General features: G+C 48.8%; 3 protein-coding genes across 4 annotated transcripts in view; 2 read left to right on the plus strand and 1 right to left on the minus strand.

Moving 5' to 3' along the window:
• Positions 1–11,305, minus strand: part of LOC120683040 (protein RKD5-like) — a 29,519-nt gene extending 18,214 nt beyond the window's left edge. Inside the window, exons 1-5 of one of the 2 annotated variants that reach the window (XM_039965052.1) lie at positions 10,949–11,305; positions 10,577–10,856; positions 10,250–10,443; positions 1,078–1,301; positions 682–957 (exon numbers count right to left, since the gene is read on the minus strand). In XM_039965052.1, the coding sequence (XP_039820986.1) occupies positions 682–957; positions 1,078–1,301; positions 10,250–10,443; positions 10,577–10,856; positions 10,949–11,015 (1,041 nt within the window). In that variant the 5' untranslated portion in view covers positions 11,016–11,305. Of the gene's footprint in view, positions 1–552; positions 958–1,077; positions 1,302–10,249; positions 10,444–10,576; positions 10,857–10,948 lie in introns of those variants that run through there. The other variant, XM_039965050.1, reaches the window with a different exon arrangement.
• A 4,957-nt stretch (positions 11,306–16,262) lies between these two features.
• Positions 16,263–19,380, plus strand: LOC120683065 (transport and Golgi organization 2 homolog). The gene is made up of 5 exons (XM_039965082.1): positions 16,263–16,495; positions 16,596–16,791; positions 17,549–17,752; positions 18,645–18,839; positions 18,936–19,380. Exons 1-5 carry the CDS (start codon positions 16,413–16,415, stop codon positions 19,092–19,094), a joined length of 837 nt encoding a protein of 278 aa, XP_039821016.1. The 5' UTR covers positions 16,263–16,412; the 3' UTR covers positions 19,095–19,380.
• A 394-nt stretch (positions 19,381–19,774) lies between these two features.
• On the plus strand, positions 19,775–22,728 carry LOC120682545 (DNA-binding protein MNB1B-like). The gene is made up of 7 exons (XM_039964501.1): positions 19,775–20,032; positions 20,160–20,234; positions 20,321–20,378; positions 20,477–20,521; positions 20,637–20,708; positions 22,233–22,346; positions 22,425–22,728. Exons 1-7 carry the CDS (start codon positions 20,004–20,006, stop codon positions 22,440–22,442), a joined length of 411 nt encoding a protein of 136 aa, XP_039820435.1. The 5' UTR covers positions 19,775–20,003; the 3' UTR covers positions 22,443–22,728.
• Positions 22,729–24,289: the final 1,561 nt, after the last annotated feature.

The raw sequence follows: 24,289 nt of genomic DNA on the forward strand, positions 1-24,289 counted from the left end.
TGTGATTCCTGTGCTTCTAGCCTTGTCCTAAACCCTCTGGAATCACTAGTTCGTTCGAATTCGATTTCTTGAGTTCTAGAGAAAACCCCATCCCTTTTGATCTCATTCCGAAATTCTCGTGCTATGGATATCTTTAGGGTGAGATCTCTTGGGGATACGTTCTTGGGGTAGGAACGAAGCTTTCCTCCGAGTTTCATTGAATTTGAATGCAATTTGCTCGAGATTCGTGGTTTGAAGGTTGGATTTTGGGGGTTTTCTGGGTACCACCGGTCAGACCGGTTGGCAAGACCAGTCAGAGCGGTCTGCTAGTTTTTGAACAGGCGTGACCGGTCAGACCGGTCCAGTGCACCGGTCAGACCGGTCCTGGCAGATCAGTTCTGCAGTTTTCCAATTCGCTTCCGTTTTGCTTCGTGGTTTCGCTCGCTTGTTCGAGGCCTTTTGTGTTGGTTTAGCTTTTCAATAGCTACTCCAAACTTTGGTCAGAACGCTTGAGGGCTTGGGCGATTTTGGAATATAGGCCGACGATTCGAATTTCGAAGAAATTTAGATCGGCTCCCATTCACCTTCTCGCTCTACAGCATCTTCTTCCGCTTCACTGGCTACACTCTTACTAGCCCTGTACTCCTCTTGAAAACATCTTCCCTGAACAGTTTGGTTTCAGTCATCAGGTCCAAGGCTGGCTTCTGCTGTATGATCTCCTTCTCGCTCTGCAGCATCTTCTTCCGCTTCACTGGCTACACTCTTACTAGCCCTGTATCTCCTCTTGAAAACATCTTCCCTGAACAGTTTGGTTTCAGTCATCAGGTCCAAGGCTGGCTTCTGCTGTATGATCTCCTTCTCGTTCTCCAGCATCTTCTTCCGCTTTGTCAGGGCCTTTATCGCAGCAGCCTGCTTCTCCTCCTCTATCTTTTGCAGCTCCTGTTGTGCATCCTCTCCTTGATCGTCGTCAAGCACATACTGCACGAGTGAAAGACTATGAGTTATGCAGGCGTCAACAAGTTTGCGCATCACAATGGTGACAGGCATTCACTGGCAAATTCACAAGTGAAGAGAAATAGAGAGCTCTGTCATATTTACCTCAAGATCGCTAATGAGGGACTCCAGAGACTTGATTTTGCGGTGTGGCCAGCGAGGTATCCCATATTTCCGGCATTTTCTCTTCAGTATGCTTACTCCAATTTTGAGAGTCTTTGACGCTTCTCTGATTGGAAGATGGAAGTACTGCGCTATCTCAGCCAAAGTAATGTTATCTATATGCTTCCGGTTGGCTCTGGGCTGCTTCTGAACTGATGGCGCAAGTTCTGCATGCATCATATTGATACTATTAAACATTCAAGTATGAAAAGAGGGTACATGAGATGAAAAGACATGAAGTAACCCAAACATGACACTTTACAACGGTATACTTCTTGAGATTATGATTTTGTTCCTATAGTTTTAGATACCAGCAGAGAAGTAAGAAGTAATTAACTAATTATGGAAAACAAACAGGTAATATCAATAAGACTGGGCTTTCAATATAAGTTCAGGTAAACCACGTTTTGTCCCAAAAAAAAAAGAACAAAAAGCACAAACTTCTGTGAACAACCACAGGAAACCATTCCACAGTTCCTTTTTCAACTACTATTATTCAGATTTGATGAACCCATGAGTAGTACATAAAAACAACAGAAGCAAGTGCCACAACTAACTAATCTTGGGGACAGAAAAAAATTTCAGTTGACTTAATGTAAAGCCTTAGCCTTAACTTCTATTACAACAATGCCATCTTAAATCAAATTGGAGACACAGTGGTATGATATCCTGCTACATACATAGGTATAGAGTTCTCTTTGCACTCTTTTTATTTGGTTTAAATGAAGAGAAGGCTGCAAAACAGATGTGTTGGTGTATATGTGAGCCCATGTATAAAGGCCCATCTAGAGGCTCATGTATAGGATTTATATATCCCACCCTTCTAGGGTTTGGAGGAATACAAGCCATTATTCTCTCCATCAAGATGTATGTCTACCATAAAGCGATGGTCGCAGACAACCATTTTCTAGGAACAGGTGCATTGCCTCCTCAGTTAAGATGGACAAGAGTAATTACAGGTTGTTACGATGAGGAGATGCAACAAGGAGAACTAAATAATGACGGGAATAATTGCTCTATTCCTCCAACTCTAGATGGGTGGGTATATATAGATCCAATACATGGGCCTCTACACACATGAGCTCAATATACTCCAACACCCCCCCCCCCCCCCCCCCGCAGTCTGAACTACCGGCGCAGCGGTGTTCAAAACTGGACAACAAGAAAACTAACACCCCCCCGCAGTCTGAACAACCGACGAGCGGTGTTCAAGACTGGACAAGATGAGAGTACAAGTAGAGCACAAAAGGGCTAATACCCCCCCCCCCCCCCCGCAGCCACAACTAGCCACCGGCTACGTTGAGGCTGGATCGAAACTCCGAGAAGGTCGACGAGGGCAGCCCCTTCGTGAAGATGTCAGCAAACTGGGAGGTAGTCGGGACATGGAGTACCCGAACATCGCCGATGGCGGCTCTGTCGCGCACGAAGTGTAGGTCGATCTCCACGTGCTTCGTCCGCTGATGCTGGACGGGGTTGGTGGAGAGATACACGGCGCCGACGTTGTCGCAGTAGACGAGCGTGCTCTTGGCGAGCGGGCTGTGGAGCTCCGCCAAGAGCTGTCGTAGCCAGGACGCCTCCGCCACGCCGTTAGCGACAGCCCGGTACTCCACCTCGGCACTGGAGCGGGAGACAACCGGCTGCCGCTTGGACGACCAAGAGACCAGGTTGCCGCCCAGGAAGACGGCGTAGCCAGAGGTGGAGCGACGAGTGTCTGGGCAGCCAGCCCAGTCAGCGTCAGTGTAGACCACCAGCTCAGCAGAGGACGAGCGGTGAAGTAACAGGCCGAGGTCCACAGTGCCACGGACGTACCGGAGGAGACGCTTCAGCGCAGCAAGGTGTGACTTCCGGGGATCATGCATGTGGAGACAAACCTGCTGAACAGCGTAGGTGAGGTCCGGCCTGGTGAAGGTGAGGTACTGCAAAACGCCGGCCAGACTCCGGTAGGCTGTAGGGTCAGCCACCGGATCACCCAGATCAGCAGACAGCTTCGCCTGAGTGTTGACTGGAGTAGAGCAGGGCTTGCAATCAGTCATCCCAGCCCGCTCCAGAATATCGAGGGCGTACTGCCGCTGGTGCAGAAGGAGACCAGACGGGCGAGGCTCAACAGTGACGCCCAAGAAGTGGTGGAGCTGACCAAGATCCTTCATAGTGAACTCCTGCTGCAGAAAGGAGATGACACTCTGAAGCAACTGCTGACTGGAAGCTGTGAGCACAATGTCATCGACATATAGCAGCAGATATGTCGTCTCATCCCCACGGCCGTAGATGAAGAGAGACGTGTCAGACTTGGCCTCGGTGAACCCCAGTGTCAGCAAGAACGTGGCGAACCGAGAGTACCAAGCCCGTGGAGCATGCTTCAGTCCATAGAGAGACTTGTTGAGCCGGCAGACCATATCCGGACGACTCGAGTCCACAAATCCCGCTGGCTAAGAGCAGATAACAGTCTCTGACAAGGTGCCGTGAAGAAATGCATTCTTCACGTCCAGCTGGTGCACAGGCCAAGTGCGCGAGGGCGCAAGTGAGAGGACCGTGCGCAGCGTAGCGGGCTTCACGACCGGGCTGAAAGTCTCATCATAATCCACACCAGGCCGCTGAGTGAACCCCCAGAGAACCCAGCGAGCCTTGTAGCGCTCCAGTGTGCCGTCAGCACGACGCTTATGCGTCCAGATCCATTTGCCAGTCACCACATTGCAACCAGACGGACACGGCACGAGGTCCCACATCTGGTTGGCAAGAAGAGCCGCGTACTCCTCTTCCATCGCGCGACGCCTGTGAGGATCCGCCAAGGTGTCGCGGACAGAGGAGGGTACCGGAGAGACCCGCGGCTCTCCCTCGGTGGCGGAGAGAGTCGCGGTCTGGGACGCCATCCGCCGAGTCACCATGGGATGTATATGTCGAGGATCCCGATAGATGACCGGCAGGTGGTACACCTCCAGCTCTGCTCGAGAGGGAGCCGGAGGAGGCGGCGGCGGCGACGGCTCCGGTGTCGGCGTCGCAGGAGCCTCCGGAGCAGGAGGCGGCGCCGGTGTTGACGCGGAACGGCGCCGGTACACCTGCACCGGCTCAGCGTACCGCTGCAGCGCCGGGTTCGGCGCCGGACGACGCCGGTACACCTGCACCAGCTGAGCGTACCGCTCAGGTGCAAGGGAAGGCACCGGGGCCGCGCGAGGCGCAGCAGAAGACACCGGGTCCGTGCGCGGCACGACCGGAGGTCCGGGGGCCGCGCATGGCGCGACTGTGGGCACCGGGGCCGCGCTCGGCGCAGCAGGGATCACCGGAAGTGGTGCCGGTGCGCCGAGAAAACCTGCAGGAAAAGGACAGACAGGTAACGGTGGCTGGACCACCGGGTCAGTCGGAAATAGGGACGCCAGCTCGGGATCAGGAGAAGATGTGGAAGAAGTGGAGTAGGGGAAATCCGACTCGTCGAAGACGACGTGTCGGGAGATTAGAATGCGGCGAGAGGTGAGGTCAAAGCATCGGTACCCCTTGTGGTCAGGGGAGTACCCAAGAAACACACAACAAGTCGAGCGGGGCGCCAGCTTGTGAGAAGCGGTGGCGGAGGTGTTAGGGTAACACGCACACCCGAAGACCCGAAGGTGGTCGTAGCGAGGAGGGGTACCGAAAAGAGCGTGATGTGGTGTGGGAGCAGGAGAAGCAGTGGACGGAAGGCGGTTGAGCAGGTAGGTGGCGGTGTGGAGGCTCTCAGCCCAGAAGCGCGAGGGAAGAGAAGCCTGGATCAGAAGGGTGCGCACGACGTCGTTCGTCGTGCGAATCATCCGCTCAGCCTTGCCGTTCTGAGGAGAGGTATACGGACAAGACATACGCGGCTGAACACCTCGAGACAGGAAGAAAGACCGGGAGGTTGAGTTATCGAACTCCCGCCCGTTGTCACACTGGACGGCCTTAACGGTGAGGCCGAACTGAGTGGACACCCAGGCAAAGAAGTGGAGGAGGGTGGGGAAGGTCTCAGACTTGGCGCGCAAAGGGAAAGTCCAAGAGTAATGAGAGAAATCATCAACAATGACCAGATAATATCTATAGCCAGACATGCTGAGTACAGGAGATGTCCACAGGTCACAGTGAATGAGATCAAATGCATGCGCAGCATGCGAAGAAGAAACAGAAAACGGAAGTCTAACATGACGACCTAACTGGCACGCATGACAGAGGGGCTCAGCAGGAGCCCTAGTACATGGAACATTGGTACTACGGCGGAGCTGAGCCAAAACGTCGCGGCCGGGGTGACCAAGCCGGCGGTGGCAGGTGGTGGAAGAAGGCGTCACGGCAAAAGCAGAAGACGAAGAAGCCGAAGGTGAGGCAGCGGAAGCAGGAAGCCGAAGAGTGTAAAGGGGCCCCGGGCTGTCACATCGGAGGAGCGGACGCCGGGAAGCTGAATCCTTCACAGTAAGACCAGAGGAGTCAAATTCGATAGAACATGAGTTGTCAGCAGTAAACTGGCGAATAGAAAGAAGGTTGTGAACTATTTGAGGAGCAACAAGAATAGTAGGAAGTCGAGGAGCAGAACCCACGGCGGTGACAGGAAGGCAAGACCCATCACCAATCATGATAGAAGAAGGACAAGAGGGGTGTGGGGGTCAGACAGAAGAGAGGATACTAGCATTGGGAGTGGTGTGGAACGAGGCGCCCGAGTCGGCGATCCACTCGGTGCTGGTCGGCGGCGTCAGTCCCATGGTGCTGAAGGACTGCGCCAGAGCGGCCTGGTCCCACCCCCCAGGCCAGGTCGGCTGCTGGCTGGGCTGAGCGGGCGGGGTCTAGGAAGGCGCGAAGAGTGGAGCAGCGCCAGTGAACATGGCCGCCGGCTGGAGCTGAGGACGAGGCCCCCCTCCCGGACCCTGGAATGACCACATCGAGATGCGCCCTGACCATGGGTTGCTGAAGGATGGCCAGGGCGTACCTCCAGCGGCAGGGCCGGGAGCGGGAGCCGGTGTCGGCGCGCCGCCCCGACGGCCCCACCGGTACCGGTGTTCCCAGAAGCAGGGCCACTAGTGCCACCACCACCACCCCATCGCCGGCGACGTCCACGGCCCCCCTCCTCCGGTCTGTCCGGCGGGAGTAGCACCAAGGAGGGAGGTGGCAGGAACAGTGGAGGAGGCCGGTGGAGCAGCAACGAGCGCGGCGGGGGTAGGCGAGGACGATCCGGGCGCGAGACCCCTGGTGATCTCCTCGAGGGCGAGGTCGTCCCGGACCTGCAGGAAGGTGGGGAAGGGCCTCTGGCGGGCGATCCAGCCCTTCAGGTGGTCGTAGGTGCTGCTCAGTCCCCGTAGGACATTGAGCACCAAGACCCGATCGGACACTGGATCCCCGAGGTCGTGAAGAACATCGGCCATGCTCTTCATCCGCCGGCAGTACTCACCAACGGAGAGGTCCCCCTGCACGAAGGTGCGGAAGGTGGCGTCGAGCTGGAGGGCGCGGTACTCGGCGTTGCCGAGGAACTGCCCCTCGAGCGCCACCCAGACCTGCCGCGCGGTGCCGCCGTGTGTCCTGACGAGGTCCTGAAGATCCAGGGAGATGGTCCCGAAGATCCAGGACAGGGCGACGCTGTCGAGGCGCAGCCACGTCACGTCCCGCGTCTCGATCGGCGAGTCGACGAGGACGTGGTCGTCGAGGGCGTAGCGGCGAAGGGTGAGGAGGACCTGGTCACGCCAGCGGCTGTAGGAGGAGGACGCGGGGTCGAGGAGGACGGATACCAGAGCCCTGATGTTCTGGACGCCGGCCGCCTGGAGGTGGAGCTGGGCGACCATGGGGTCAGTCGGGTCGTACCGAGCTCCAGCTCCAGCGATCGGGGCCTGGTGTGAGGAAGAGGCGCCGGGCTCGGGGTCGACGGGCCGGCCGGAAGAGACGCGGAGGAAGCGCTCCGCCTCGGCGACCCGGAGAGCGAGGGCGTCGGCCGTGGCGCGCTCACGCTCCCAGGCGAGGGACGCTGCGCGGACCCGCTCCTGAGCCGCCGAAGCCTCCGACTTGGCGGCGAGGAGGGCCGCGGCGAGTGCAGCGTCGGCCGGCTGCCCGCGGATGGCGATGGCGGAGAGCGGCGCATCCGCGGGCGGCATCCCGAGCCCGGTCCACGCAGTGTCGGACGCGGCGTCGACGACGGGCTGCTTACCTGCGGCGATGGAGGCGTGGTGGGCAGCAGCAATGGCGGGACCGGCGGCCGCGTCCTCAGGAGCAGCCCCCGCGGCGTGTAGTAGCTGGGCTGCGGCCCGCAGGACCGCCGGATCGGCGCCCGCGGCCTGCAGCATTTGTGCTGCGGCCCGCAGGGCGGCCAGATCGGCACCTGCGGCGGCCATGGCGGCCTCCACGGGCTGCTACACCACGGGAGGCGGCTCCAGGGTCTGCTGCAGAGGACCCGCGCCAGGGCGCGCGCCTGGAGCAAGGGGGGCGACGTCCCCGGCCCCTGCAGCGGCGGGTGCAGCCGCGTCCGGCCCGAGATCGGCGGCTAGGACCACCGCAGGGGCGACGGCGGCGCATCCAGAGTCCATGGCGGCGGCGGCTGCAGGGAAACCGGGCGGGGCGCCCAGATCCGCGCGAGTGGGAGCAGAGGGGGAGGTAGGGAGGGGAGGGAAGGAGGAGGGGGGAAAGAAGGGGGCCGGCGGCGCCGGCGGCCAGCCAGCCATGGCCAGCGGCGGCGGGCACCAGGGGCGACGGCGGCTGGAAACAGAGGAGGCTGGAAACAGAGGAGGCGTGAAACCCTAACCTAGGCTAGTGATACCATAATGACGGGAATAATTGCTCTATTCCTCCAACCCTAGATGGGTGGGTATATATAGATCCAATACATGGGCCTCTAGATGGGCCTCTACACACATGGACTCAATATACTCCAACTTGGTACCAGAGCCGAGGTCCTGGGTTCGATCCCTCCCGGCCACGCATTTCCGCTGCGCGATTTCCCCTGCGTCTCTCGTGTGCTGAGACCTGCTGCGGGCTACGCCGGGCACTAGAACCTGCTGCGGGCTACGCCGGGCTCGCACGCCGTAGGGGGAATGTTGGACCAAGGATAAAGGCTCTCACCCCTCCCACTATAACACCTGAGTTTTATGGTCGGGTTGGCTAGGTGGGGCGCTCTAACTCTAAATAAAGAGGAACCATGAAAAACTGAATTTAGTACAATACTACGTCAAGCAACCAGCCAAAGTTGCCTATCTATCACGGAGCCACAGTTAGCTGCAAGCACGGATACGGATACGCGTATCGGTATCGGGCCGATACGGATACGGGGATACGTCATTTTCCCAAAAAAACCCGATACGCGGATACGTTTTAGTATTTTTTTATAAATAAATATTAATGCATTTTAATGGTAGGAAAAGGAAAATATAAAGAAAAGAAGAAGAAACTAAGAAAGCTCAGCCCAAGAGACCACCAAACAGCCCATATAACCTTCCCTTTCTCTGGATCGGTCGATCGGAAGCAGATCCTCTGCTCTCTCTCTGCGATACGTTCAATAGAGTATCCGATACGTACCCAAATAAGTATCCGATTTATGTTTCATTTATTTTTTTACGGATACTTCTCCGATACGTATCCGTCGCGTATCCGCCGCGTATCGGTATCCGATACGTATCGGATACGTAATTCGCACCTCCTCTGGAGTATCGGGGTAACGTAGGCTGCAACAAATTGATGTCCTTCTTAATCATCCAGAAAACTCTTTGTCCATTTTCTTGTTTTTGAGCAAATTGACAGGCGCACCAACTTTCAATGAGAAGGAAAATTCTTGTACAAAAGATCCCCTAACCAGGTTAAATTCTTGCTTATAAAAAAAACCCTGGCTGTTCTGCTCTTTACATAGATTCCAACTAGTATATGTAGCCAGCTAAATTGTTTTTTTCTCACTGACAGGTGTTGCCACTCACTGCCATACCACTTGGGAGGGCACATTTACAATTAAGGTGACCTTTTTATCGATTCAATGCTTCGTTAATTAACTGTAATGTTAGGCCAATCAAATAAAATGAATCAACTAGGAATCCTGAATCTCCTCTACATGTCAGGATTTTTTCCTGTCCGTATCAGGAGGATACATCGGACTAAAAAAACTGAAACCACTTTCAAACTAACAACAATGCTAAATTCCTCTGAAGGACAGCTAACCTGGCAAGTCTCCAGTGGCCGTGAGTGTCAACCCACCACCTACCTCTTCCCCCAAACTATCAAGTTATACAACACAGGGTGGCTGTTTTAGCAATTGCTAATCTAGTCAGGTCAATAAACAGAAAATCCATTGACTGATCATGCCATTTGTCACAGCTAGTAATCCAAACTATTCTAGATCAATACATGCAAGATGCTTCATTTTTGTTAATTCTACGTGGGAAATTCAAAGTTAGCAAAAAGTTTCCCTCAAAAAAGAAAATGCTAGGAACAAAAGTAACCCCAAAAGGAATGTGTGAATTGATCAGTAGCATTTAAAAAAATTAAACACTGGCACAAACTGCAGTTGCTAGAAAGAGAAATTGCATACACCAAATATGAATTGATCAGTAGCATTTCAGTGGACTTGGTGCGAGTGCCCAATATGGCAAAGAGAAATTGCATACACCAAATATGAATTGGAATACAACAGAACTGTCAGAGTCTAATATATGCCAAATATGGCTTGGAATTTGACAAAATTGACTTGAAATCTGACGATTGTCATAAACACACGGCTTGAAATCACAAAGGCTTTAGAATCTGATGTGGGGTGCAGGGTCTGACACAGTAAAGAAAGGGGGCTATCTATTTATCTGCGGATAGGTTCCATGAGTAAAATCTGCCACCTTTCTAACCATCGGATTAAATTTCAACAGTTTGGATTCATCACTAACGATAGAAAAGGTAAATGATTGGAACATTTTATATTGCCTACTTGGAACATTTTATTTCACAGCTTGAACATTTTTTTAGACTGGAGCATTGTAAATACGACAGATTTTTATATCGCCTACTTCGAACATTCTATTTCACTGCTGGATCATTTTTATCATGATGCTAGAATATTGCAAATCTGACAGAATTTGCCAAGAAAACTGTCAACAGTTAGATAGCGTTTTTTCTAGATAAATTTAGGACTGGTTACAAACAAATTTCCAAATAAAGGAATATAAACAATCACCTTTATCAGATTGAGGATCCCCATCAGATTCAGACCCCGATGAATCAGCTTCATCAGAAGTTTTCTCCTGCTCACGAATTGGTTGCTCTTTTGCATTACGGCGAACCATCAGTGGAACCTTTTCCACCTTCTGAAACCGAAATACCTTTTGCAAATCTCTGTACAGATTGGGTAGACACTCCAGCTGTGGATTCCTGAAAGGAAAAGGTATCGAGGATTTCAGAATCAATCATCAGTTCAACTTCGAAAACAAAACCGGTTTGGAAACCCAAAAAATCGAAGCTTTTGGCCATCAGTTTCGAGCTCATGTGATATGATAATCCATACACTAAGGGGGAGAGCACGGGCGGCGGCGGGGAGGACGGAGCGACGGCGGCGACAGAATCGAATGCCACAATGCAACGCCAGGTACCCACGGTCTGCCCCTCGCGGAACAACGGCCAGCCGTGCCACCCCGCCAGCAGTATCCGCGGCGAGGCGGCGGGGACGGCGACCTCGCGGCACGGCGGGACGGAGAGGGAGAGGACGAACTGCCGCTCCACCCACCGCAACCACTTCCCATCTTTCCTCCCGACCACCCTGTACCCGTGCACGCTCCTGAAGGAAGCTGCGGGGAGAGGGAAAGGGGAAAAAAAACGCGTCAGTCAGTGCGCCGGGAGGGAAAGGATCGAAAGAGCGGTGGCGGAGGCGGGCGCCGACCGTGTTCGACGGTGCTGGCGAAGACGGAGAGCGCGGTGAGGGTGGAGACGGCGGCGTCCATGTCCATGGGGAGAGGGCCCCGTGGGGGCAGGATGGAGACTGGAGAGAGATTGACTGAGGAATCGCTAATTGCTACTGCTGTCAAAAATGGAAGGAAGGGGACGCCGCCGCCTTGCAATTGCGTTCGGCGGCGGCGAGCGGAGGAGGCAGAATTCGATCGCGTCGGGTTGTTTCTGAGGGCCGGCGGGGAGAGGAAGGACAAATTGGGAGGTGGGCTTGACGTGGAACAGTAATGCCTCCACACCAGTTGGCATTTGGAGGCTTGCGAAATGCAAATCCTGCGACACGGCAATGAACTGGTGTCGTGCCCCCTCGACAAATGTGCAGCACATCTGCAGGATGTGTATCGATCCTGCAGGTCACGCAGCCACACCGCCGAGGCGCCGAGCAGCCAAGCAGCCGCGACCGTGAGCACGTCAGAACAAACCCCGCAGACTCATAGGCGTGCAGTACTCACGCGGTCACGCAGCGCTCTGGTGCCTTTTCCGGGTTATCTCGGCGCATTCCCATTTGCCACGATGGCACGGCAACAAACTCAGCGGTTTTCATGGATGTTTAAGATAAAAGAGAGAGGGAGAGGGTCCTCGTAGATCAAGATCATCAGAGAGAAAAGACAATAAAAACATCTCCAAGAGTCTTTATAAATTTCATTCTCTAAATTAACATTTGGAGAGCTTTCTCCATAAACATCGCTTTTTATATGCTTTTACTCTCCAACAGATTTTCTATATTTTGTGTACAATCTAAAAAGCTATATTCGTTATCTATTTTTGGCTAGCAAGAAATGTGAAATGGAGGATGGCTATATTTGGATAACCATTTAGAGAAACTGTTTGAGGGTATTTTTCAGTTAACATTTTTATTTCTAACTATGAAGAAAAATATAGAGAATCTCTTGGAGTCGCTCTAAAGAGTCATTTTTTATTACTTACTTTGTTCTTCTCGAGCCCACTTTCACTGTTCACTCCCAGACAATCCAATCTCCACTCGAGGGCCTCCTGTTTTCTTCTGCCTGCCTGGACGAATGCATGCTCAGTCTCACGCGAAAACCTGGAGGCGTATTTCTTCATAAAACCTGGAGGTGTACACCTGCACAAGCATGACAATGCGCATGTCATCTGTGTAGTGGGGAAAGAGAGCCCGAGGAGAGAGTACAAATGAAATGTCACTCACCGGCCACTGGACTCTCGAAGCCTGGCATGGTGAGAGGCCAAACGGCGTGATGAGCGAGAGGTGGATCGGCTTTGTCCTCTTGCTTCACAGCTTCTGCATGTCTTTGCTGGGGGCGATGAGCAGTAGTAGCAAACTTGCAGCCAGGCAGCCTGGGCAGTCTTGCGGCAGTGACGCAACCCCGTCGAAAGACCGCAAACAAAAAGGTATAGATGGAACGGGACGAGCCTGAGGCCCTTTTGCGGCTTCTTCAAGTTTGCATGATGCCTAGTACAAAATATATGTAACAAGTGAGCATTTAGCATGATAACCGGGAGCATTGTGTATTTACAATCTCAGGGGAAAGTGATCAGCGAAGCAATACAACAGCTGCCATGATGGAACACAGCAAGAGCAATAAGTTACACTGGTCTGGAGAGAAGAATAGAACTACAAGATTCGCACTTGCAAAGTTCTCTTGTCCAGGAGTCACAGTAAATTCCTAGTGTTTGAGTAGTTGGATCATAAGCACCAGCGACAGACACACAGGAGAAACAGGGCATGTACAGTGCAGGGTGCTTAGGCATTGAGTGCTTAAGAAAAAGATAATGCTACTGTATCATTAAGCATCTAAGTTAATCATCCCAATGCAAATGCTTCAAACAGGCTTAACTACCTTGACAACATCTTATCCACCATATAAGCACCTAGTGCATATGACATGGCGAAAATAGGTTTTCTTATCTAAGCATTATTCTAAGCACCTTCATTTTATATGCTCTCATGTATGCGAGTTGAAGACTGAAATTTGGAACCGCCCTAGCACAATTCTCTAGGTGCAATGGAACCGTTGGTTTGGAAAAGTTGGGCCTCACCAAAATGGAAATTTTTTGCGTGATTGCCCATTCAGAAATGCCTCTGGATGTCTGACAGACTGGCACCTCGTGGATGGCTGACCCCAAAAAATTGCCCACTATGTCGAGCTACCCTTGAGGCGGCACTTCACCTCTCCCTACAATGGCCCTGTTCGGATGCCATGGTTAGAGTTAGATTTTGCTTTTTGTATAGACATAGCATCAGGGATGTCGTGGAGTGGTGAACATGTGTTAATGGAACAATGGGCAGCCATGAGTTGTTAGTTGCTACAGGAGTGGTGACAACACACGGAAACGACGGTGGGTACATCTTACTGCCTTACGATGCGATCCTTTCCTTTTGATCCTAGTCTCCTCGTTATGAAAAGAGTGCAATGCATGGCCATGGGCTTTTCAGCACAAGAAATCCTTGACACCGACGCTTCTGGAATAAATCTAGGAGGAAGTCTGCACCTGGTGCCTAGTAGGAGCAGAAAGTTTAGCAGTAGATCGAATCATAATGGAGAGTAGGATTCCTTTTCCCCCTCGTGGGATTTTGTCTGATTTTTGGGCCCTAATGTACCCTGTTTGTACCCATAGCTCTTGCTCTACAATAAATTCTGGAAAATCACATGCCGCTATGCCAGCTGGTGTTTTCAAATGAAAAATGGCAACCACCCTAATTCCATTCATGATATGGAAATCAAGTGCTTTGTGTTGAATGTGACTAAAACTGTTAAATACCTCACGTAGCATTGTCAGAGATGTGAAGTTCTTTACAAGCTAACAGGAGAGTGAGACACTCAAGAACGCGGAGCATCATTCTAGGTGTTCTATTTTAGCTAATACGGTACTGGCAGAGAACACCAGAAAATGAACAGCACACCTATGCTTGTAGTACTGTGATTTGTACAGCAGGAAAAAGTAGCTCATACTATAAATCTAGAAAGACGTTTGTATGGGGTGAACTTACCAAAGGTAACTTGTTAGATTTCCTTGAAAACTTGAATCAAGCTTACTTTCCTTGATGGCCATAGGAGTTTTCATATGTATTGCTTCACTGCAATCATCAATAGCAAAAGCATTGCATTTGGAAACTATTTCATTGAGACCCTGAAAACATACAACTTGGTTAAATTCAGAAAAGCAAACTACCCGTTCAAAGCCAAAAAGACAACAAAAAAAAACCAAATTGACAAGAGGGCAACTATTTGCTCATCTCCTAACAATAGAAGATGATTTGTATGCACTTCCAGACATCTATGATTTGTACCTTTATGAACTGCTTGTGTTCCATGGCAGGGCCTCCATTTGTAATACGGGATCATTATGACCCCCAATAATCAAATCTGACACCTTCTTGAATAAATTTTGTGCTCTTTTTAGCCTTGAACTACCGCTGACCACGCACCAAGGCATTTTGTCGAACACTCTGCGCGCGTGGGCGACGATCCGGGCTCTATGTCCAAATCAACACTCGGCATCCAGCTCGCCATCTCGACGGTCAACACAGAGCTGTAGCCCATTGCTGCGCACACACAACGCCCTTGTTTAGGCCGTGTTTAAATCCCAAAAGGCAAAACGTAAAATTTTTGTAAATCGCTTGCATGGTGTACTAAATGTAGTCAAAAAATAAATTGCATTACATAAATGGACTGTAAATCGCGAGACGAATCTAATGAGGCTAATTATGGCATGATTAGACACTTAATTGCTACAGTAATGCTATAGTAACATGCTCTGATGATCCTCTAGTTAGGCTCATTAGATTCGCCTCATTGTTTACAGACAAGATATTAGTTTTGTGATTAATCTACATTTAATACTTCAAATATTGAAGATTCCATTGCAAAAACGCAAAATGCAAAGTGAACTAAATACACCCTTAGATGCAAAATTCAAAATTTCAAATCTATCATATCAAAAGAGAATCTTACATGCATGAAGTATTAAATCTAGACAAAATAAAAAATAAATTGCATAGTTTACTTGTAAATTGCGAGACGAATTTAATGAACCTAATTAGGATATGATTAGACACTAAATTGTTACAGTACACATACTCTAATGATGGATTAATTAGACTCATTAGATTCGTCTCTGTAGTTTACAGACAAGTTCTGTAATTAATTTTATAATTAATTTATATTTAATATTTCAAATGTGTAAAGATTCCATTTCAAAAATTTTACTTATGCAACTAAAGAAGGCCAACATATAATTAAGCAACGGCCTGCAAACTACACTACGCCCTCAGACCTCCTAGCTCCAGCCAGGATAACGCCTACGCCTCTCTTCCCAGCTGGCCCGCCGAGCCACAAGCCAGACCGACGTAGCACAATCCATCCTTCCCCAATTCAAAAACCGGTACTAGGTGTCTCCCAGAGGCTTTTGTACAGCTGCGATGCTCAGGCCGGCGAGACCGAGCAGCGCCAGCGGCGGTTTTGGCCTTGCCGGGCCCACGGTCTCGTGCTGCCATGGGAGAGCTAGCTGGAGCGTGGAGGTGCACCGGCGGTGGGTGCAAGTCTGCCGGACACAATCTAAGCCGTGCACTTGCTAGAGTACGATTACGACAGCCCGCTAAAATTCGAGCCAATGATTTGGAGTGCAAGGTCCATCCAAAGCTGATGGGGCCTCTTTGGGAGGGCTCTCCCCGGCTCCGGCTTCATCACTGTAGATCACTGTAGCGCGAAGACGGAGGAGCTAGTGAAACCTAGCTTCAGCAGCTTCACCGGTTCCTCAGGCAAAGCCGGTGCGTTTCGGCTCCGTGCTACAGTGCAGCACAGTGCCACGGCACTGTAGCACGGAGCTGGAGCCGCCCGTCCAGAGCCCTCTCAAAGGGGCCCTTAATAGCATCCATCCAAAGCTCGGTTGGTGGGGCGGCTGGCTGCAGCGCCCACCGCCCCGGGTTGGAGCGCCGGCTCGGGCAGGGTTTTTCCATCCGGAAGTAGTTCTCTAAATAATTTTAGATATCTATCTCTTTCGCGTAGAGCCACAAAAGAAATGCGACGCACCCGTCGCCTACAGAGTCAGAGAATTCTGGTGATCTCAAGAAGGACACGGTGTTAGATCTGTGTGTAGTTGTAGGGCTGTTTGTACATGAATAGTGTGTGTGGTGTGCGTGTGTGGAGTAGACATCCGTGTGTATGAACAGATATTACAGCTGTAGCAAGATGAGAGGCATTAAAAAAAGTTGAAGGGATTAGTGCTGCTACGTACATACGCACGTTTGCAGGGGGGTTTATGCAAATAAGCCAGCTCGGTGTCTCCGCCCGTCGGCCCTGGTGAGTGGTGGGCCTGATCGAGCCTAACCACCTCCACCGGGCGACAGCAGCTCCGGCGAGCTACTGATCCGTCTCGGCCCTCCTTGCCACCGCCCTGAGCCCTAGTCAATCTCAGCCATGTGCATCGCGGCGTGGGCGTGGGAGTGCCACCCGGCGCATCGCCTACTCTTGCTCTTCAACCGCGACGAGTATCTCTCCAGGTGCGCGCCCCGCTTCGCTCCGCCCCGTCCAGCTCTACCGCCGCTTCTTATGTCCGATGCATCTATCTCTCTAAGCCTACGTACCTGCAAACTGGCGCAGGCCGACGCAGCCGGCGCAGTGGTGGGCGGCGGGGGAGGACAGCAAGGAGATCCTCGGAGGCAGGGACGAGCTCGGCGGGGGCACGTGGATGGGGTGCACGAGGGACGGGAAGCTCGCCTTTCTTACCAACGTGCGGGAGCCCGACTCGATCATCGGCGCCAAGACCAGAGGACAGCTCCCCGTCAGGTTTCTCCAGGTTCGACCTTGTCAAGGGCATGTTTAGTCCCCAAAATTTTTTGCCAAAATTTTTGGGCCACCCTTTGGACACATGGATTGAGTATTAAATGTAGTTGAAACAAAAAACTAATTGCATAGTTTGGATGTATATGACGAAACAAATCTTTTGAGGCTAATTAGTACATGATTAGCCATAAGTGCAGTAACTCACTTTTACTAATGACTGATTAATTGGTCTCAAAAGATTCGTCTCGCGGTTTCCAGGTGAGTTATGAAATTATTTTTTAATTAGTGTTCGAAAATCCCTTCCGACATCCGGTCAAACGTGTAATGTGACACTTAAGGCAAAATTTTTTGCCAACTAAACACAACCTTTGTGATTATTTTCTATTTCAAATGATAGCATGATGATGGAGGATTAAGATAGATTACCGTGAGACATGCTCTGCATATTCTGCAAGGGAATGAACTCTTCCTAAGATGCTATGCGCCGGTAGGCGACCATGGTGTCAATCTGTGTAGATAAGATCATCTGCAAAAGAAAAATGTAGAGGCATGTCTGTCTCTATCTTGAATGTTAATTGGTTTGCAGTTAAGTTTCAGCATTCGTTTTTGGTACTCAAACAAACTAGTCTCGATTTTGTAAAATGATTTCTAGAATTAGCCCCTTTGTGCTGCCTTCTATGTGTAAACCTTATTTATTCAGCTTACATCCCCCCTCTCCCTATTTAATATTTGTGAATCCTTGCGTCATAGTTGCTTTATGTTGTATGTAGAGCAGCCACAGCCCACTGGAGTACGCAACAGAAATTGCAAAGGAAGCAGATCAGTACAATGGTTTTAACCTTATATTGGCTGATGTGAACTCCGGAACCATGGTTTACATCTCTAATAGACCTGGAGGTGATCCTGTCATTCAAACAGTTGCTCCTGGACTTCATGTGCTTTCAAATGGTGCAATTGATTCCCCTTGGCCAAAGGTAAGACGTACATTCATTCTCTGCAGATATTATGATTAGGAATGTGATTATTTTTTTGAAGTTATAAAACATTTGAGAGATGAGATTCTTCTGTGCACAAGCTATTGCCGTCATGCTTGTCCGGGTGCGGTTGTAATCTCAATAGCTACAAGTCTCTTGATCCCCCATCAGTTTATTATGGAAACTGCCCCTTAATTTTGTGTGTTGCAGTGAAACACAGGATGCTCATTTATCTTGCAATTTCCTGTGACATGCTAGCTGGCTGGGTTTGTTTTTGCCATTCAATTGTTTCCTTCTAGAATTCCCTTTGTTAATTGTTTGGTTATTTTATCAACAAAGTCCTATAAGCTATTTTGTGATGTTACAAGTGCATGATTATCTGCTTAATTTACAATTACAAGAATATATGAGATATTGCTAGTTAATTATGCTGTTATGTCCTATTTGCTGTTTTGACTTTTGCATATGGCAAGTTTATTCTACCCTGTGCTACCTGAAATATCTATTGCAGCCGAGTGATTGGTCTATGTGTGTTACTTTCGCTTTCTCTGAAGCTGATTGAGTAAATAGTTTGGTCAATTTATTTGCAGAGGTTTATTTCCTAAGTTGGTTTAGTAACCGTAGAGTTCATAAGTACTGTCTACTGACTTATGCTAGTTTCATTGTGTTCATCTCATTTGTGCTACGAAAAGAAGAGATGAGCTAATACAAAAAATTCACAATTTCACTCTAATGAATACCCTTTCTTCTGCTCCTTACTATTATTAGCTGTTAACGTAAGGATACCATTCTTTCTCGCTCTTCTAAGTAAGTTTCAGACTAAATTTCTTCCAATAATTCAAAGGCAAACAATTCTTGGACATACTTGTAGAATTCATTTCCCACCTTGCAGGCATTGTGTTTAGGACAGAGTTTCAAAAAATATCTGGAAACAAAAGATGATTTGGAAGCCTCTTTAAAACAAATGGTAGAAGAGTTGATGATGGATACAACCAAGCCTGATAGATCTATGGTGCCTGATACCGGCGTTGAACCTGAATGGGAGTACAAGTTAAGCTCTATTTTCATTGACACTGCAAAAGGACAGGTAATACGAATGACATTCGGTATTTGAATAGCTATGTAGGTGTCTTTTTGTAATTCTTTTAGGAAACAGACTATCCATTTTTCTGCTTGGTTTCAGGCACGATATGGAACAAGAAGCATGGTGGCGCTAGCAGCAAAATTGGATGGTGAGATAACATTTTTCGAGAGGTATTTGGAGAACAGCTCGTGGAAGGAGAATATCATTCAGTTTCAGATGGAGAAGGCAGAACATGAGTTGAGAGGAACTTCAGAATAACGGCAAAGAGTGATTGGTTGATTATTCTTTTGCTATTGCTTGTTTAAGAGTATAGCTAGGCCTACAAGATCATAGGTATAAGGTGGCTCCTATTGATGGCCCTTTTTGTCCAAATGTATAGCGATGTTTATACGAATGCAACAAGAACTGAGCTGTGCATTTGCTATGGCCCCCTGCCATTGTATAGTTCTGAAGGACATCGATTCTTTGCTGGCTCCGAAATTTGCTAAATTACAATGTCACCGTACTGATTTGTTTATATACTGTATCTGAGTGACTGTTACAATCCGTGATAGAGGACGGTTAAGTCTTTTTTTCCTTGGAAGCCGTGGCAACAATTAATTGGAAGTCAGCATTTTATGGTTTTATAGTTTTTCTGGCCGGCACCAAACGGCGAGAACCAAAATGTTCCTGTCACACGACAGATTCACCTAGTGCTGCTCAATTTCTGTGAAGCCTACTTAATAAATTGTTAGAATGATAGAATCTAGAAATTAGCCTAACTATTTTTATTAACCAATTGTCAGTGTGCGGTAACCTGCTAGCGTTTTATGACGGACCGGAATAAATTTCAGTTTAAAAAAACATGGATCATCACGACTCAACTCAACGAGGATGGATTTTCTTTGGGTGCGTTTGGTGTTTCTGGGACACGAACACGATGCAGCTGGGCCGACAGAGAGTGCAGGCAGCAAAAGTGGGCCGTACCGGGGCCTCGTGATCCACTTTCCCCAACAGAGCCCAAGTCCCCATCCATTCTCAGTTCTCACGCAGTCACCTCCTCTCCTCTCACATCATCATCGCCGCATTTCCCCAACCAGACCAAGCCTTCTTCCTCCCCGCTCCCACAACCCCATCCTCACCGTCACCGGCGCCCTAGCCCTCCGCAAACCTTAACTGCGCGCCGCCATGAAGGCCAAGGCTGGCACCGACACCTCGTAAGTTCTCTTACCTCCTGCTCCCTCTCTCTCTCTCTCGCCCCGTGCGCGATTCGTATGTGGCTTGCAGCGGGTAGAGGCTGATTCCTGCGCGTCACGGCGCGTGTGGTTTGTTGCGTCGATGCAGGTTCAAGGCCACCGGCGCCAAGCGCAAGAAGGCCGGCGGTCCCAAGCGCGGGCTCACCCCCTTCTTCGCGTTTCTGTAAGCCCTACCCTTTCTCCCTTATCCTCCCGCGTCTCCAGATCTACGCGCTACTTCAGGGTTTTTGTGCTTGGTGGTGTTTGTAGGGCTGAGTTCAGGCCGCAGTACCTGGAGAAGCACCCTGAGCTCAAGGGCGTAAAGGAGGTCAGCTGCTTCTTCTAACCCTAGTCGTGTAGTTCGTTGCTAGGGTTTCGCTTCGGGGACTCATATGTGTCTGTGCTGGTTGGTGGCTTTGCTTGCAGGTTTCCAAGGCGGCTGGGGAGAAGTGGCGCTCTATGTCCGATGAGGTATACGAATGCTTGCAATGCTTATATAGTTTCTGATATTAGTTAGTGTGTCTCTGTTCAGTAAAAGGAAAGACAAATAATTCTCGTGCTAACTGTTTAATGTTTACTTGTGTAGGAGAAGGCGAAGTATGGCGGGGGCAAGAAGCAGCAGGAAGACAAGGCAAGCAAGCCCGCAAACAAGAAAAAGGTAATATTACTACGTTTTTGTTATCTGGTATTTTGCGAGTGGATACCTCCTGTACTGTTAGATTTCATGACGGAATATGAGTAGTATCACTGTAGCCACTTTGGTATCTCGTGCACTTGCCCTCTGCTGCTTGACTATGCGCATCGTGATACGTTAGGACTCTTTGGAGCCACTTTCCTTTTTGGCCCTCACTCTGTCACTGGAGGTTTATAGCAATGACTGAGCGCTCTACTCAGTGCTATTGCGCGTTGATTCCCTTTAGGCTATCACTCTGTCACTGGGGGTTTATAGCCATGACTGCACACTCTATTTATTGCTGATGCACCTTGATTTGGCTCCACTGGCATGGTAACTAATTAAGGGGTATCTGTCATTTATCTTGTGAGCGGTTAACCTTCCACATCATTCTCTCCTGGAATCTTAGATGAATCAAGGACTACACGAATGATGTCTGTTTTTTTGCCACCTTGTCCATCGTCATATGTTATGGTTTACAGTCACTTCCCCTCCATCCCATTTAGGTTCTCACCGCCCAATCTGGCAAGTCTAGTCAGTGCTGCTGCACCTGGTTTCGGCTCCAATAACATGGGACGTAATTAATGTGCGTTGTCGGTTTCTTGTCAGCGGTTACCCTCCTACACCATTGTAACCTCCCATGATGGAATTTGAGTTGTTGGATGAAGCAACAAGTCATGCACGTGTTCTATGCTACTTTCCACCCTGTCAATTGCGATATGCTACAATTCTAGGTCACTTTTCCCTTCCTTACCATTTGGGTTGTCACCTCCCAATCTTGCAAATCCATCACAGGAGTTTTATAGCCTTGACTGCGCGCTCCATTAAGTGCTGCTGCACCTGGATTTAAGTTCCTATAGCATTGGAACTAATCAATGTGCATCAGTTGGTTTTCTTGTGGGCAGTTACCCTCACCGTATCCTCCCATGATGACACGTGCTTTATACTAGTTCCACCCTGTCACGTTACCCTTCCTTTCCATTTGGACTCGTCTCAAACTTGTAATACATGTGTCTGGATTGTCATAGCCATTCTCTGCGCTTCAGAGCTGCTTCACTTTGAATCGACTCTAATGGCATGGTAACCTGATGCTGACCGCTTAAACCTAGCTTCTCCCCTTCCCGCCTAACACTATCACAGCAGAAAATCGTCTTGTTGGAAACCCAATCTTGCAACTTGTTCCTTTTCTGGAATCTTTGGTTTGAACCTCAAAATTTCCTATTTGGATGTTCTTCAGATTTTAATTCGAAATTATCCAGCCTTGTTGAAAGTCATCTTTCAATTACATTGGAAGCTGCCTACTTAAAATGTTTTCTAGAAGTGAGAAAATCTCTGCTGGTGTATGAATAGGAATGCTTGCTTAGTTGCTTCTGCTGGTTGAGTAATTTAGACATCCAATGATAGGCACTTACCATATTACTGTTGTCTCGAATTCCATGAAATTGATGTTGTACTTCCTGCATTTTATCCTTCTATTTTAATGATGATGTGTTGCTTTATTTTTATCAGGAGAGCAATAGCTCCAAGAAGGCCAAGACTGATGGTGGGGAGGGAGAGGAAGCGGAAGGTTCTGACAAGTCTAAGTCTGAGGTTGAGGATGATGATGAGCAGGATGGCAACGAGGTATATAAAATCCATGTGTCATAGTTCTGATGGTATTTGCCTATTGTTGCTAACATCTGCTTAATTTGTTCCTTGCAGGATGAAGATGAGGAGTAAATATTAGGATGGGGAACAGCAGCTATGCAATAGGGCGTTTGCTTCTTTTGTACCTAGCTTCCTATGCCGCTGTTCCTTTTGATGTTATATGCTGTAAGGAGAATTTGTAGACGGAAGGTGCCCTAGGGCTATGACATGCTGGAGTACCCGTTTAACTATTAGCAGGGAAAGAGCTGGATACTGTTGCCAGCCTCATCCGCATGTGTAAACAGTTGTTTTGCTTGTTTTATCGACCGATTGGGTGACTACCTGTTGGTTTGCCGTTAATGTTCTCTGTTGTCCTTTAGTCACAGTCAATGCTTGAGTTGGTGCATTGGATGGTTGTATGTGTTTATTTGCGATGCTCTTACGATGTACCTCTTGTGCGCGCTTCTTTGATTCCGTCTCGTTGTGCAGTCCGTGATCAGTCTGGTGATCCATTCAGGGGCCGTTTAGTTCCCAGACAAAAAGTTTTTGTGTCACGTCAATAATTTGACCAGATGTTGGGAGAGCTTTTCGGACATTAATTAAAAAACTAATTTTAGAACTCACTTAGAAATCGCGAGACGAATCTTTTGAGGCCTTTGACCGCATCATTAGCACATGTGGGTTACTGTAGCACTTATGACTAATCATGCACTAATTAGACTCAAAAGATTCGTCTCGTCGTGTACATCCAAACTGTGTAATTAGCTTTATTATTTAATTATATTTAGTGCTCCATGCATGTGTCTAAAGAGAGACATAAATTTTGAGGTGAAAATTTTTGGGAACTAAACGCCCCCTCAGACTCCGTTCTTGATATGTTTTAATACGACTGTGATTACCCGGACCATCTACTATTTCACATTCTTCATGCATTCTCGTTTTAAACAAGTTCATCCCAGATTTTCAGGGCTGAATTACAGCAAAGAAACGTTGATACGTGCCATGCTGATGAGCTAAACAGGATGGAGTTGCATTTGAGGCGTTGCCCATGAGAGCACCTTCTATACACGGAAAAATTTGGTACAGTATTATCCTCATTAGCTTATAATGTATTGTTCCTGCGGTAGATTCATTATTTACAATAATCTGCTTGACTGTAGTGGAACTTGTGGAAGCGAATTTGACAACAGCGGTATTCTAAATAACTTTACAACAGGAGGGGAAAATGACTGGGCACCAGTCGCCATATCTGCAGCCCGAAGGTTAATGCGCTGCGGAAAGCTCTGTGTAGCTGGTGTTGTTGTTTTTAGCGGGTGTTAATCATTATATTATGTGCCTCTCTAATCCTCTCTAGTTTAAAATTTTATACTAATTTTCTAAAATCATATCTCAATTTGGAAAACTAGTACAAAATTTTGAACTAAAAGGGTTAGAGGTACACCTAAGGGTCACCCATTTACACCCCTAGTTGTTTTGTTATAAGAGAAAAATATTGGTGGTTGGTTGCTGATGCTGATTTGATGAGAGAGAAACACTGCTGGCTGGTTGGCCGACAAGCGAACAAAGTTTGCGAGATGCGTATTTTGGTTTAATTGACGTAACACTTTTTTTTAGAATCTGACTCGATCTTTTTTTAAAAAGTAAAATGCACCAGAGGTCCACCAATTTGTAAGGGTGTGACATTTAGGTCCACAAACTCTAAAAGTGCATTTTAGATTCATCAACTTGTAATTCGTGTCACTTAGATTCATAAACTATGAAAAGTACATTTTTAGGTCCATAAACTTATAATTTGTGTCACTTAGGTCCATAAACTCAGAAAATATATTTTTAGGTTCATGAGTTTCATCCATGAGCAATCGTGTGGCTATAGACCCTTAAAGATCGCCCCGATATAACTGTCCATAAATATCTTACAACCCCTCTACCGAGAACCACTC

Source organism: Panicum virgatum, chromosome 7N (genome assembly GCF_016808335.1).
Source record: "Panicum virgatum strain AP13 chromosome 7N, P.virgatum_v5, whole genome shotgun sequence".
Lineage (NCBI taxonomy): Eukaryota > Viridiplantae > Streptophyta > Magnoliopsida > Poales > Poaceae > Panicum > Panicum virgatum.

Coding starts and splice junctions, on each gene's coding strand:
- LOC120683065 (XM_039965082.1), top strand. CDS start 16,413: ATGTGCATCGCGGCGTGGGCGTGGGAGTGCCACCCGGCGCATCGCCTA. Junction 17,753..18,644: donor TTGATTCCCCTTGGCCAAAG/GTAAGACGTACA, acceptor CCCACCTTGCAG/GCATTGTGTTTAGGACAGAG. Junction 18,840..18,935: donor TTGACACTGCAAAAGGACAG/GTAATACGAATG, acceptor GCTTGGTTTCAG/GCACGATATGGAACAAGAAG.
- LOC120682545 (XM_039964501.1), top strand. CDS start 20,004: ATGAAGGCCAAGGCTGGCACCGACACCTC. Junction 20,379..20,476: donor AGCTCAAGGGCGTAAAGGAG/GTCAGCTGCTTC, acceptor CTTTGCTTGCAG/GTTTCCAAGGCGGCTGGGGA. Junction 20,709..22,232: donor AGCCCGCAAACAAGAAAAAG/GTAATATTACTA, acceptor TATTTTTATCAG/GAGAGCAATAGCTCCAAGAA.